This window comes from Eumetopias jubatus, unplaced genomic scaffold (genome assembly GCF_037043125.1).
Source record: "Eumetopias jubatus isolate StellerSeaLion01/CBP00866 unplaced genomic scaffold, mEumJub1_p1.0 scaffold_4, whole genome shotgun sequence".
Taxonomy (NCBI): Eukaryota; Metazoa; Chordata; class Mammalia; order Carnivora; family Otariidae; genus Eumetopias; species Eumetopias jubatus.
In genome coordinates this window covers 155,256,691-155,273,342 of record NW_028274810.1, presented here as the reverse complement: position 1 = coordinate 155,273,342, position 16,652 = coordinate 155,256,691, and the positions used below count along the sequence as shown (strand labels likewise).

At 33.0% G+C, this 16,652-nt stretch overlaps 1 protein-coding gene across 2 annotated transcripts in view; it reads left to right on the top strand.

The window, feature by feature from the left end:
• CNBD1 (cyclic nucleotide binding domain containing 1) overlaps positions 1–16,652 on the top strand; it is a 433,287-nt gene that overhangs the window by 216,193 nt on the left and 200,442 nt on the right. For both annotated transcript variants that reach the window (XM_028111485.2, XM_088023124.1), the window contains one exon: positions 1,521–1,666. In XM_028111485.2, the coding sequence (XP_027967286.2) occupies positions 1,521–1,666 (146 nt within the window). The remainder of the gene's footprint in view (positions 1–1,520; positions 1,667–16,652) is intronic.

The window sequence follows — 16,652 nt, the reverse complement described above, 5'->3', positions numbered from 1 at the left end:
AAGCACTTGGCTTTTCCATTTATGCCCCACATTTCTAGATCTTCTCTATTGCTTCTTGTTTATACTTGAAAACTGTCCAATTTTAGGCACCTGATAATACATTGCAACGAAGAAGTAACATTAAGCAAACAAAACACATTAACTTTCAACTTTCTGGCTCTTTCCAACTACTTTCTGTGAAACAGTGGGTTTCCTAGGTACTTGGTATGCTTTCCAAATTATTGCAGGCAACTAATAGATCAAATGTTTTGCCATTTTTTTTGGTCTGTGATATTATTTTTTTTTTACCAACTCTTGTTTCATTGCTAAATCAATGATACATATTTTAGGTTTTGGTTATGATATCATGCTATTTAATAACACTCATGTTTACTACTGCATCTGCAGTACACACTTTTAAATGATGTTAACTAGGAAGCCAGTTTTCTCAAGACTATTTCTTAAGACTATCTACTACATTAGTATTTTTCCAACTTCTTTTTTGCTAAAACCCCCAACAAAAAGCATAATATATATTGTCATCTAGTAAACATGCACACACAATCACATGCATACCAAGTGGCTCAACTGGACATTACATCTAAACCGGGACTATTTCTGGCAAAGCTGCATTTATGTGTATCCCAAATTCCCTTTCTGCTGCTAAACTGATTTTTCACAATAGATTTTTAAAAGTTGCTTGAAAAATACTGAGTATTTAGCAGTGATATGTTAGGTTAGCCTCTTGAGAACTTAGGATCAACATGAATTTTGTATCTTTATTATGGTATTATATATATTAAACAGTGAATTTAATGATTAAAGCAAAAAAATATCATCCATCATATGATGATTGTGTTTTATTTAAAATTACATGTGCATTTTTTCAGTCAAAATATTTATCAAATGTTAAGTTATAGCTTCATTTGATCTAACTTTAATAGTCCTTGGAAAGGATTGGGGTACCTGGGTGGCTCAGTCATTAAGCGTCTGCCTTTGGTTCAGGTCATGATCCCAGGGTCCTGGGATGGAGCCCTGCATTAGGCTCCCTGCTCAGCGGGAAGCCTGTTTCTCCCACTCCCACTCCCCCTGCTTATGTTCCCTCTCTCACTGTCTCTCTCTCTGTCAAATAAATAAATAAAAATCTTAGAAAAAAACAGTACTTGGAAAGGATTAAAAGTATACACTGGATAAAAAATCAATTTTTTTACTATATGAAAGAGGTCTTTATAATTATAATGACAGTAATAAAAGATACATTCTTACAATTGAAGCATGGAGCTTTCTATAAAAAGAAGGTAAAGGCACTATGTAATTTCCTGAAGTTTAAAGTTTCATGGATGTGCATCTTAGTGCTGGAAGGAGAATAAATTCTAAAGTTGATTACCAAGACAAAAATAGAATATCATCATAGGTATCCTTAAGCAAACCTTAAATAAAAAAGAAATGCAAATTTGAAAGCTCAAAAATCAAGAATTTTTTGTTTCTTTGTAGTTAAGCTGTGTTCTCTCAATTTGCAATCTTTTTGATGTTGTTTTAAGGCCCATTTATAGGACATTGCATGAACACAAAACTGTGTGGAAAATGCTGAAAACAATTCCAGATTTGACCTGTCAACTACCTGAGGAGCATCTGAAAACTCTTAGTAAGAGTGTCATTTCCGAAACCTGGGTAAAAGGCAGTACAGGTAACAGACTAATCTGGAGGGAATTTGGCAACATAAAATGTATGTCGCTATTTTGAGTTCTCTATGATATTGATATTTTCACTTGATACATTAAAATGTGCTGTTTGGGTGTATTTTGTTTGTAGTTATAAGTACTGAAATGAGTAACATTCCACATTTTAGTATGGATGTTTTAAAGATATACACTAGTGTTTTCTCCACCTTGAGCATGCATCAGAATCACCCAGAACACTTAAATTGCTGTGTTCAATTCTAAAGTTTCTGATTTGGTAGGTGTGGGATGGGACTTAATTGCATTTCCAACAATTTTCCAGATGACACTACTAGAATGGGGACTATACTTTGAAAGCCACTCATTGATATACACATTTAATGTCAATCCAGCATTGGATTTCATAGTTATGACAGCAAATGGTCATAGCAATTATTTGACTTATCCAGATACTGACCCGGATATTGGGTACAAAACCTCTCCAGACAGGGCGCCTGGGTGGCTCAGTTGGTTAAGCGACTGCCTTCGGCTCGGGTCATGATCCTGGAGTCCCGGGATCGAGTCCCACACCGGGCTTCCTGCTCAGCGGGGAGTCTGCTTCTCCCTCTGACCCTCTTCCCACTCGTGCTTCCTATCTCTCATTCTCTCTCTCTCTCAAATAAATAAATAAAATCTTTAAAAAAAAAAAAAACCTCTCCAGACAGATTTTAGTTTCCCAATTTTAAATTTCTAGTCCCTTTACCAAGGATACATTGGATACATTAATAGAAGTATTTTATATTGTAATTTTTGAGGGGTATACAAATGTCCACACACAGAGTCACACACACACACCTAACCCGACAGAATTCAACACCGTTTTTTGCATTTGTCAAATACCTATTAGAAAAGCAGAATTAAGTTTATATAATATATTCTTTATTTCAGGGGATATCCCTTATTTATTCATCACAGACACAAATAAAAGTAGATATTATTATTCTCTGCAGTTGAGAACCCTAAGGCATAAAATATCATGCAGAATATTCCTGAATAGAATTGAATTTCAAACACACTTTAACTCATTCTCTGTCTATTATGCTACTGTTTTTATAAAGTGGTTCATCAGGATCATGTCTTAAAAATCTAACTGTAATTTCAGAGAACATGTGTCTATTGAAATATGTCATATATCTATTGACATATTTCAAGACTTTTCCCCCAGTGGTCATCTCTTATAATTAGTTTCGTTTAATCTGACATCAAGCAGTGAAAATTAAATCATAGGAGTTTTGCAAAGGATAAAATGATTTTGAAAGGCAAGAAAGAACATTCAACATTGCTTTGCATTAACTTGAGGATAGTAAGTTTAAAAATTAATTTGTTTTTATCATAAATCCCTGAAATTATATTTATTATGGTAAAAATATGGAAACAACATAGATGACCTTCAATAGAAGATAAATTACAATGTGATACATCTCTTCCATGGAATAAAAGACAGACTACATTATGATACATGTATTCAATGGAATTCTAGGCAGTTGTTAAAAAGAATGAGGTAGATCTCTCTGTATACTGACATGGAAACTTATTAAAATTATTAAAGACAGTAGATAAAAATAGAGCAATTGTGGAGTTATATAAATAATATGGTTATATTTTCACATATTTATGAAAACCTGAAGTTATATTTACATATATATCTGCATATATACATATATAAAAATTCATAGTAAAAAGTACACAGAGGTAGATCAGTAGATCCAGAAAAACAGTAAAAAATATGTATTTTAAAAACTGTTACCTTGGTGGAGGGGAGAATTGAGAGACAGTGAAGAATTAGCTCTTTCTTCTACGTATATTTGTGTTGAATTTTTCACAATAAAGGTATATTCATGGGTTAGAGTATTGTAACTGCATATTTGTTTTTTCAAAAAGGTTTTAAAATTATATTTCGGAAGCAAAAACTTTTTCTGATGGTATCTTGTAACTTGGGTGATTGACTATTAAAATGGGAACTTTCATTCCTTGACAAATGCATATCAACTTTAATTTGATCTTTCATATTAACTACGGTTTTCCAATTTATATTTTAATAGAGCATATTTTCAAACACTTTATTAAAAAATGTAGAAGTCTCTGTCTTTGCATATACCTGTGTCAGAATCATTCTCTTGAGTTTTTAAGACATCTGATTCAGACAGTCCAGATCTGTTTCACTATCAAAGTAGTCAACTCATTAAATATCTGACCTTTGTAAATCTCTTCATTCATCCAACTTAAAAAACAGGTGCAACCAAGTGTTTCTCTCTTTTCTCTACTCATGTGTGTCTTTCACCCCCTCTGCTATTATTTAAAGTATTCCCCCTAGTAGCCCCTCATCACCAGGCTGCTGACTTCAATCTGTGGCTAAGGCTTTGGTTTCTCTCCTACAATTCCACATAGCTCTTTGCACCTTCTGGTCTCTTCTGGCAAGTTCTTTGGAGCTTTGTTATTTAAGGCAGCTTCCTAAACTCCCCATTACTCACTCAGCATCTCACTCAGCTTTCTTAAACAATAAAGTATTAACAGGATAACAGTATTATGATTTTAAGTACTGGCTAACACATATATAATTACTATAAGATTATTTATATTACCATATTATTAGACATATTACTATGTCTAAATATTACCTATATTGCTGTAATAAAAATACTATATAAGCTATATATTGTGTATAATTATCACTCTCTGTATGCTATATAGATATATAGCCCAAAATATGTGTTACTTAATTCAAGTGGTTTCAGGAATTTTCCATCGGATCTCTTATAATATGGCCTGAGCAGCAGGCATTTTTATGATTGGCAACCTAAAGCTCATGAAAGCTAAGAGAATTAACTTACTTCAGAATTCAATTTAGTGGCTAACATGGAATTAGATCCCAGATCAAAATTTTATTACTGTCTACCCTTATATTAACTTTGATAGATTTCCATGAAATAATTACTGTAAGGGATTTTTTTCTTTTATATCTTTATCATCTTTACTGTTTTCTTTTTGAAGTCCATTAAGTCTTATGAGGTTATTTCTTTTTTTTAATTTTATTTTATTATGTTAGTCACCATACATTACATCATTAGTTTTTGATGTAGTGTTCCACGATTCATTGTTTGCGTATAACACCCAGTGCTCCATTCAATACATGCCCTCTTTAATACCCATCACCGGGCTAAAAAAAAAAAAATACCCATCACCGGACTAACCCATCCCCCCAACCCCTCCCCTCTAGAACCCTCAGTTTGTTTCTCAGAGTCCATAGTCTCTCATGGTTTTTCTCTCCCTCCGATTTCCCTCCCTTCATTTTTCCCTTCCTACTATCTTCTTTTTTTTTTTTTTAACATATAATGTATTATTTGTTTCAGAGGTACAGGTCTGTGATTCAACACTCTTACACAATTCACAGTGCTCACCATGGCACATACCCTCTCCAGTGTCCATCACCCAGCCACCCCATCCCTCCCACTCCTCATCACTCCAGCAACCCTCAGTTTGTTTCCTGAGATTAAGAATTCCTCATATCGGTGAGATCATATGATACTTGTCTTTCTCTGATTGACTTATTTCATTTAGCATAATACCCTCTAGTTCTATCCACATCATTGCAAGTGGCAAGATTTCATTTTTTGATGGCTGCATAATATTCCATAGTATATATATATATACCACATCTTCTTTATCCATTCATCTGTTGATGGACATCTTGGCTCTTTCCACAGTTTGGCTATTGTGGACATTGCTGCTATAAACATCAGGGTGCATGTACACCTTTGGATCACTACATTTGTATCTTTGGGGTAAATACCCAGTAGTGCAATTGCTGGGTCGTAGGGTAGCTCTATTTTCAACTTTTTGAGGAACCTTCAGACTGTTTTCCAGAGTGGCTGTACCAGTTTGCATTCCCACCAGCAGTGTAGGAGGGTTCCCCTTTCTTTATGGGGTTATTTCTTTCATTTTATTTCATTTTACTCCCACCTTTTATGAGGTTATATCTCAAAAACACCATAGTTCCTCATTTAAATAAACTCCTGTATTTATTTTTAATGCTGAAAAATATTTTTATGTTACTAAATTTTAACATTTCTTCAGCCTATATAGACTTTCTTTTCTGTTGTGGTTTAAATTTCATGTAACATATAAAAACACAGTAGCCAAGTCTCATAAAAAATTTAATGGGCATCTTTTCCATAAGTAAATTAACCATAATTCAAATAATATACTCTTATAATAGAAAGAGGCAAATATTTAGGCCTATCGTAAAGATTAAGGTTCTCTTAAAAACAAACCTGCCTTGAAGAACATGCACTGATCCTAAAGTATGGATATACTTTCACTGCAACTAAGGTGGTGTTCCCTGAGATTCATGAAGATTCGTCCTTGAAATCTGGCCAGAAACCTTTTTCAGTCTTTATCTGCATTGTGAGGACCCAGTTCCATTTCTGTCTCTCCCTATCCAAGAGATGGTTGTAAGGCTTTGAGAAAATTAATGCAAACAAAAACATAAACTTTTCAATCACATGGCAATACCAGAAACCCTTGCCATGATATTTATTTCTTTAATGTTGCCATGGAATCTTACTTTCTAAATAGTGAAACTTATAACCAGAAATGATGTTAGAAATATCCAACACCTGATCAGAATGCTTGCTACCCAAGCACAACAAATACCTGCTCTGAGCATTTGATACAGGAGTATTAGTAAGTATGGAAGCTCCATATGCATAACTTTCTCCATTTTTGTTATTGGAATATTTTCAATTAATAAAAAACTACTGGGCTGCCTGGTGGTACAGTGGGTCAAGCTGGCCAGCTCTTAGTTTCAGCTTAGGTTGTGATCTCAGGGTCATGAGATGGATCTCATTGGGATCTGCACTTAGCACAGTCTACGTAAGACTCTTTCCCTCTCTCTCTGCCCCTCTCCTTGCTCGTGTGTGTGCTCTCTCTCTCTAACATAAGTAAATAAATCTTTAAAAAAAAAACAAAAACAAAAACAACTACTTTTCAGGTTGCTTTATATAATTGTACTACTTCGTATCTAGGAATTAATATTTTTTTAAAAACCTACCTGATTTTAATGAGAAAATAATCAGAATATAAATAATATATTTTAGCTTCTCTAGACTAATTCTTGGATTGCCATATCTCAGAAGAGTTGACAGCTTTGTCCAATTATGAGGAGTTATTTTTAAATAAAGCTTTTTATGTACTTTGGTTATATGTGCAAAAAAGGCAATGTGGTATTGTGTAAATGCTGAGGAATGAAAATTACACAGAACTGGTTTCCATTTCCTGCAATAATATAAACATAAATTCATTTAATTAACAACCATGTATTGAGGGTTTGCTAGTGACTCTCACTGGAACTTATTTTCTAGTGTGAGAAAACAGGAAATAAATATCAAATTAAAACATAATATAATTTCAGGAAATATGTTCTATGAAAAAAGAAAGCACAGGAATAGAGAATGGCTAGAAATTTTTTAAATGATGATAATAATAATTACGTATTTTATTTTTTCATTGTTTTATTTTTTTGTATTTGTTTTAATTCCAGTTAGTTAAAATACAGTGTTATATTCAACAATCCCATAGTTGTAATTCAACAATCCCAAACATCCCAAACATCATCACACCGAGTGCATTCCTTAATCCCCATCACCATTTAATCTGTCCTCCCACCTATCTGCCCTCTAGTAACCATCAGTTTGTTCTCTATAGTTAAGAGTCTGTTTTTTGGTTTGCCTCTCTCTCTTTCTTTTTTTTTTCCTTTGCTTGTTTGTTTTGTTTCTTAAATTCTACTGTGAGGGAGATGATGATATTTGTCTTTCTCTGACTGACTTATTTCGGTTAGCATTATACTCTCTAGTTCTATCCATGTTGTTTGAAATGCCAAGATTTCATTCTTTTTTATAGCTGAATAATATTCCATAGTGTGTGTGTATGTGTGTTTGTGTGTGTGTGTGTAGTGTAATATATATTACACTATATCTTCCTTATCTATTCATCTATCAGTGGACAGTTAAGCTGCTTTCATAGTTTTGCTATTGTAAATAATGCTGCAATTAACATAGGGGTATCCCTTGAATTACTGTTTTTGTAGTTTTGGGGTAAATACTCGGTAGTGCAATTATTGGATAATAGAGTGGTTCTAATTTAATTTTTTGAGGAACATCCATACTGTTTTGCACAGTGGCTGCACCAGTTTGCTTTCCCACCAACACTGCAAGAGAGTTCCTTTTTCTCCACATCCTCACCAACACTTGTTGTTTTTGGTGTTTTATTTTAGTCATTCCAACAGGTATGAGGTGATACCTCATTATTTTTGATTTGCATTTCCCTGATGATGAGTGATGTTGAACATCTTTTCATGTGTCTGTTGCTGTTCTGTATGTCTTCTTTGGAGAAATTGATAAACCTCTAGCCAGACTAACCAAAAGAGAGAAAGAGACAGAGAGAGGACCCAAATAAACAAAATCACTAATGAAAGAGGAGAAAAAACAGTCAGCACCACAGAAATACAAACAATTGTAACAAAATATTATGAAAACCTACATGCCAACAAATTGGACAACCTAGAAATGGATAAATTCCCAGAAACATAATCTACCAAAATTGAAGCTAAGAAGAAATTGAAAATTTGAACCGTCTATTACCAGCAATGAACTTGAATCAGTGATCAAAAACTCCCCCAAAATAAAATTCCAGGACCAGATGGCTCCCCAGGTGCATTCTCCCAAACATTTAAAGAAGAGTTAAAACCTATTTTTCTCAAACTATTCCCAAAAATTAAAGAGTAAGAAAAACTTCCAAATTCATTTTATGAGGCCAATATCACTGTGATACCAAAACCAGATAAAGACACCACAAAAAAAAAAGAGAACTACAGACCAATATCTCTGATGAATATAGATGCAAAAATCCTCAACAAAATATTTGCAAACTGAACTTAATACATTAAAAAATCATTCACCACGATTAAGTGGGATTTATTCCGGGGGTGCAAGCATGGTTCAATATTCACAAAACAATCAATGTGATACATCGCATCAATAACAGAAAGGATAAAAAAAGCCACTTGACCATTTCAATAGATGCAGAAAAAGCATATAACAAAGTACAATATCCATTTATGATAAAAACTCTCAGCAAAGTAGGTCTAGAGGTAACATACCTCAACATAATAATGAATTATTATTTTATATGAAAAACCCACCTCCAACATCATAATTAATGGTGCAAAACTGAGAGCTTTTCCCGTAAGGTCTGGAATAAGAGAAGGATACCTACTCCCACCACTTTTATTCAACGTATTATTGGAAGTCCTAGCCACAGAAATCAGACAACAACAAGAAATAAAAGACATCCAAATTGGTAAGGAAGAAGTAAAACTCCCACTATTTGCAGGTCACATGATGCTATAAGTAGGAAACTCTAAAGACTCCACCAAAAAACTGCTAGTACTTGAATCACAGATCTGTACCTCTGAAATAAACAATGCAATATATGTTAAGAAGAAAAAAAGAAGATAGCAAGAGGGGAAGAATGAAGGGGAGTAAATCGGAGGGGGAGACGAACCATGAGAGACGATGGACTCTGAAAAACAAACTGAGGGTTCTAGAGGGGAGGGGGGTGGGGGGATGGGTTATCCTGGTGATGGGTATTAAAGAGGGCATGTTCTGCGTGGAACACTGGGTGTTATGCACAAAGAATGAATCATGGAACACTACATCAAAAACTAATGGTGTAATGTGTGGTGATTAACATAACAATAAAAAATTTAAAGAAAAAACCTGCTAGTACTGATAAATGATTTCAGTAAAGTTGCAGGATAGAAAATCAATGTACAGAAATCTATTGCATTCCTACATACTAATAATGAAGCAGCAGGAAGAGAAGTTAAGAATACAATTCGATGTACAATTGCACGAAAAACAATAAAATATCTACAGGTAAACTTAACCAAACTGGTGAAAGACTTATTCTCTGAAAACTATAAAATACTGATGAAAGAAATTGAAGAGGACATAAAAAAATGGAAAGACATTCCATGCTCATGGATTGGAAGAAGAAATATTGTTAAAATGTCTACCCAAAGCAATCTACAAATTTAATGCAATCCCTATCAGTATACCAGCAGCATTTTTCATAGAATAATTATATGTTTTATATAATATTTATTGATCTGGCACTGTAAATAATTTATAAGTACTACCTTGCATAATACTTTCAAAATTCTATGACATTTGTGGTTATAATCCTCATTTTACAAAAGAGGAACTTGAGAGACAGAGATATTAAGTAAGCTGGACAAGGTAATGCAGATAGAGTGGTCAGAAAACACATGCAAAAGATGCCTCGCTATGTCAACATGCAAGATAAGAACTAAAAAAATAACACTGTTAATTTAATATTTGAAAAGCAGTAAGACTTTTGAAAGTAACTTTTCTTCAGTGTTCTAGGATGACATTTCCTAAAGAGTGTTCATGGAATTAACAGACTAGCAAAAACTGTCAATATCAACTTTTCCAGAACTCTGGAAAAGACCTACAACAATCCAGGTGTGTTTATTCCAGAAAAATGGGGGAATCTTGGTAAGAAGAGTTTTACAACATATTGACTACCCCTCTTCCCATCTCACTATAACAGCTCTGCAGTAACCTGAAAAGCAGCAGACTTGCAGTTATGGTAACTGTAAAAACCAGCAGACTAACAGCCACTGGAGGTGGCAGAATAGGTTTGCTTCCCTCTTAAAAGTTCCATCCAAGTGATTTGACCTGTCTGGTGGCTTCCAGGAATAGGCCCATTCATAGAGCCTGTATATAAAAAACAAACACACAAACAAACAAACAAACACTAATCCCAAAACAAGCAGAGAAGGAAAGAAATAATAAATGTTATAATGGACATAAGTGGAATAAAGAATATAAAAACAATAGAGAAAATCAAAACCGAAACTATGTTCTTTGCAAAGAACAACAAGATAGACAAACATTTATCTAGGTTCATCAAGAGCATTCCAATTACTAAAATCAGCAATGAAAAAGTAAACATCATCATTAACCTTTTAAAAATAAAAAAGATTATAAGGGATACATTGAATAACTGTATGCCAAAAAAGTATATACCTTAGATATAATGAACAAATTTCTAGAAAGATACAAACTATCAAAACTGGTTCAAGAAGAAATAGAAATATCTGAATAGATCTATATCAAATAAATATATTTAATTAGTAATTTAAAATATACCCACAAAGAAAAGCCCAGATCCATATGGCTTCATGTTGAAATCCACCAAATATTTAAAGGAGCAATAAACAATCTGAAAATAATATTAAGAAAGCAATTCCATTTACAGTAGCCTCAAAAACATAACCTATTTTGGAAAAGATGACGTGTAAATAAATAGAAAAACCTCCAATATTCATAGATCAAAAGACCTAATATTGTTTAGATGGTAATACTCCTAAATTCTTCTACAGATTTAACACAGTCCCTAGTGAAAATACCAGCTGTCTTTTTGTATGGGTTCGTAAGCTGACGCTAAAATTCTATGGAAATTTAGAGGGCCCTGAAAAGCAACTTTTTAAGAAACAAATGACAAAGTTAGAGGACACACACATCTGATTTTGAAACTTATTACAAACCTACAGTTTCAAGGCAGTATAAACCAGCACAAAGATAGACATAGAGATTAATGGAATAAAATTGAAAGTGCAGAAATAAAGCTTTAATTTCATGGTCAATTGATTTGCAACAAGAGCGTCAAGAAAATTCAATTCCAGAAAAGGTAATTTTTTCAACAAATGGTGCTGGCACTGTATATCCATCCACATGCTAAAGAATGAAGTCAGACCTTTAACTCACACCATATATAATTACTAATCTAAAATGGATCAAAGACCTAAATGTAAGAACAGAACTATAAAACTCTTAAGGGAAAATTTACAAATTAATATTTGTGACCATGGATTAAGTTATGCTTTCTTAAACATGACACAGAAAGCACAAGTGACAAAAAAGAAACGAGATAATTTGGATTTTATAAAAATTTAAAATTTTGAACTTCAATGAGCACAATCAAGAAAGATGAAAATGTAACCCTTGGAATGGGAGAAAGTTTTTGCAAATCATATATCTGATAAGAGACCCATATCCAGATTATGAAGAACTCTTACAGCTCAATAATAAAATGACAATTAGCCAAATTGAAAAATGAGCAAACTATCTGAACAGGTACATTTCAAAAGATGATATACAAATGGCCAATAAGCATATTAAAATGCCCAGTATCATTAGTCATTAGAAGATTGTAAATCAAAACCACAATTATATACCACTCCCTACCCAGTAGGATGATTTAAATATAAAAAATAGACAATCATAAGCGTTGTTTAAGATATAGGTAAGTTGAAACTCTCACACATTTATGATGGGATAGTGAAATAGTGAAGCCACTTTGGAAAATATTTTGGCAGCTCCTCAAATGTTAAACACAAAGTTATCATTTGACCGAGCAATTCTACTCAGATATACCAATAAATGAAAACATACATTCATTCAAAACTTGTACATAAATGTCCATAGTAGATTTATTCACAATAGCCCCAAAATGGAAACAGCCCAAATTTCCATCAAAATATAAATGATTTTTTTAAAAATGTGCTATATCCTCATAATGGAATATTATTTGGCAATACTAGGGAATAAAGTACACGCTACGATCTGGATGAATCTTGAAAACATTATGCTAAATGAAAGAAGCTAGTTACAAAAAATTGCATATTTATAATTTCATTGATATGAAATCTCTTGAATAGGCAAATTCATTTGAGACAACAATTAGTGGTTGCCAGAACTTGGGCGAATGGGGCATGAGGCATGACTGCTGATGAGTATGAGTTCCCTTTGGGGATAATGAAAATATTCTAACATTAGATTATGATGCTGACTGTACATCTCTTTGAATATACTAAAAAAAACCTAATGGACTGTATATTTTAAAAAGAGTGAGTTTCATGGAATTTGAATTTTATCTCAATAAAATTTTAAAACTTGAGGTAAGGGCACCTGGGTGGCTCAGTCCGTTAAGCATAAGACTCTTGGTTTCAGCTCAAGTCATGATCTCAGGGTCATGAGACTGAGCCCTGCATCAGGCTCCATGCTAGCCTGTTTTCTGTCTCTATCGATTTACCTATTTCAGAAAATTCATATGAGTAGAACCATACAATCTGTGACCCCTTATGTCTGGCTTCTTTCACGTCACATGTTCTTGTGGTTCATCCACATTGTAGCATGTACTTCATTCTTTCTGTGGCTATAAGATATAAGCTATTTTTTAAAGTACTTTTTTCTTTTTAAAACAATCAGAAACCCCTGGACACCACTAATACCTTAATATGTGCCAGCGTCTGGAGATCCCTGAAATTTGAAGTCAATAAATCTTAATAAATGTTTAACATTAAAAATATAAAGAACAAACAAACAGAAATGAGTTTTCTGAGGAAAAAGACGTGTGAAAATTCAAAGACTCCAAAATGCCAGCATGCATTGAATATTTCCTGTAGGACACTACACAGACGCTAAATGACTTCCGAAACAAGTTATCCCTGTGTTTTCTTTCCCCACCTCAGGAAGCAGCTCTGTGCAGCATACCTGGGGGAATACTGCCATAGGAGAAAGAAACTTCTTTCTTATTAGCTTTTAAAAAATACCTATATTAGAGTAACAATGTTTCATGATGTGTAAATTCCTTCTACCACCATTAATTATTTGAGAGATAGATCTTAGCTTTGTAGCTTTGTAGGACTATCACTTTCTTGTCTTTGAAGACTGAAATTCAGCTTTACTAGTTTAACTCTAGTGAAGGGTTGAATCAGGGCTTTTGAACCTGAAGCCAACCTTTTGTTTTCTCTTACCCCTTGCTGGCTCTTCAAGCAAAAATAAAATAAAAGTAAAATAAATTAAAATAAAATTCCTTAAGTAATAGAACTCCTGCAGTTCTGCAATATCAAGAAACTGTTTTTTGATGCATATCATCATCAATAAGCCTTCACAAAGGCAGTATGTAACATTGCCTGATACACTTCTTTTATGGATAATCTAGCATGTCTGCTCACATGATGCATCATAGAAAGCAGTCTTCCTTTTATGATCTTTTCTAGTATGAAAACAGTTCTGCATGGTGATGCTGTTATCTACCACCAGAATGTTTTTTGATGTGATATGTCCTTTTCATGGCACTGGCCTGGATTTAATGCTTAATGTAAATTTTTGTCTTTTAAATGTCTATAGAATACACTGTGACATTTTGTAAAAGTGACACTTTTAATAAGATGGTTAAGATGGATTTTTAGTAGTAAAGGAAAATAATACAGAAATGTTTATTTTAAAACTTAAAATAGAACATTGAAAAATGTGATTATAGGGACAATAATGGTATTTAGTTTTCATAAGCCAGAAGTTAGAAAGAACATGTAAAATAATAAAAGTTACTTAAGTGATATATTGGCCCAAACTTTGTATTTTGTAGAGGAAACGGGTCAAATTATCACTCGGTTTTATATCCATAATTTTTCCCATGAAATTTAAAAATTTACTAAAATTTATACATTTAGGATTAGAATGTGGTTTAGCTTAACATTAAGAATCACAGTGAAAATTTCAGAAAAAAATGTTTTGAGTCATAAGTATTCTAATCAAGTTTTAAGCTAGAATATAATTTGGGGTAAAAGATGTTTCATAAAAATTGTTGATATATTTTAAAGTAGAAATTTTTAATCAATTGTATTTCATGCATAGCCAGAGAGCTTTTAAATGTTATGAATGAAGTAATTTATAATAAATTATTCATTGGAGACAATAGAAATAGTGGCATTAATAGACAGCTCTTCATGTTATTTAATTATTATTAGAAAGAATTGCTTTGGATAAGCCAAAAATTCTAAAGCTCAAATTATGAATTATATAGATTTCTTTCAAGATTAATTAACTTTTATTAACAACCATGAACAAAACTTCACCTTGCTATCCAGGGATATATTTTAAAACCATAAAATATTGGAAAATCTACCTGGAAGTTATATTTCTTAAGAGAAGATATTTTTTAAAACCTTTACTGAAACTTTTTTTCTTTGTTTTAATAGACCAGAAAGCTTTTGATAACTACTTTAAAATGTTCAATTTTATGTAATTTGAGGTCAGGAAAAACACATTCTTTCTGTGTTGTAGGTGCTTCCATTTATTTTTAGAGGTAAAAAATTTCTTAATTTACCACCTGCATACCTCTAGGCATAGATACCATAACACTTTCTTAAGGCATGATTTGGTCTCAGGTTCTTCAGCTTTCCAAGCTATCTTTTCTCTCCTCACCTCACCCAAAAACAGAGCTGACTCTAATGCACTTAGGTTCTTAATCTGAAATATGGCCTAACTTGCAGTGCTTGGACAAAATAGTCACTCAATAAATATTTGACAAATGAATGTATGCATTAATCAATAGTACAGGTAATTTCCAACCAATGCATTCCTGAATACACAGTACTGGTTCAAAATTTGTCTAAGAACACAGTAATTTTTGTTGAATGATAGTCTGAAAATAGATATCATTCATTCATTCTTTCAGGTAAAGTAACTCTTACCTTTGGATTGTATCGGTGAATCCCATGGTTATATACCCAGATGCCATCCTTTTGATCTTCCCATGTAGAAATGATTTTTAAATCCTTAGAAATACCCCATGTGATAACCTGGTACAAGACATTTTAAATAATGTGTTTTGTGAAAAAATTAGTTGTATTTACAATACATTGTTTTCCTTTTTTGAGAACTCCTGGGAAAAATATATTCAGTGGTATTGAGACTTCCAGTCAAGTCATTTTCAAAAATCTCTTGTAGTTGCTAAATTAAGTAACTGATTATATTAATTTTTTTAAAGTAAAGAAAATGGAGTAAACATTGTCCATTGACCCAGTACTATCTCCTTGCAAATATATAGCATTTTACAGATTTTGTTTTGTAATTTGGTATATTTCTGCCCCCATCTTGTTTTTCTTAACCAATTTTCCCTCATTCTATTTCTTCACTAACTTTTAAAACAATATGGTAGGTATGCCTGGGTGGCTCAGTCCATTAAACGTCTGCCTTCGGCTAGGTCATGATCCTAGAGTCCTGGGATCCAGTCCCACATCAGGCTCCTTGCTTAGTGGGGAGGCTTCTTCTCCCTCTGCCTGCTCAGGACCCTGGGATCATGACCTGAGCTGAAGGCAGATGCTTAACGGACTGAGTCACGCAGGTGCCCCGGCCTTGGTCTTAATATGCATGTTATGGATATGAACAAACAATTTGAAATATGGAATTTTCTTAGTGTTTTTTTTTTGTAAGAAGAACTAAGTAAAAATATCAAATAATAAGTTTTAAGGTTATTAAAAACAATCACTAAAAATATGTGAAATTATAAATTCTCCCTTATGAAATCTCTACAAATATTTGACAGGAAGTGTCAGTACTAATACTATTCCAATGGAAGGTTAGTGCCCCAAATAAAAAGAAATAAATTTCTTTCATCTCTTCCACTTAGCTCTAGATTTATTTATTTGAGTTTTTTAAAAACTCTTAAAATAAATATCCACTGTTATTTGTGGATTATCTTCCACAGGTTATAGTTGTATTCAAAAAAATGTTATGAGACATAGGCTTCAAATAACTTCTCCTGGTAGAAAGAAAAATTGCCCCAAAGAGCAAAATCGTATCTCCAAAGATACCTTAATATAATAAAAGTTGTGAAAAGGTTATTCATTGCTTTTGTTATGTTATCTCTGGGACCATTTAGATCTTATAATGAGGATTCCATGAATTAAACCACCTGGCTCAAAAGTCACATAACTTTCTGGTATTTTCCTAAGTTCCCACCTAATGGACAGAGAAGAAAATAGGCCATCCACGAATTTTATCTTATTTCTCAATAGACAGA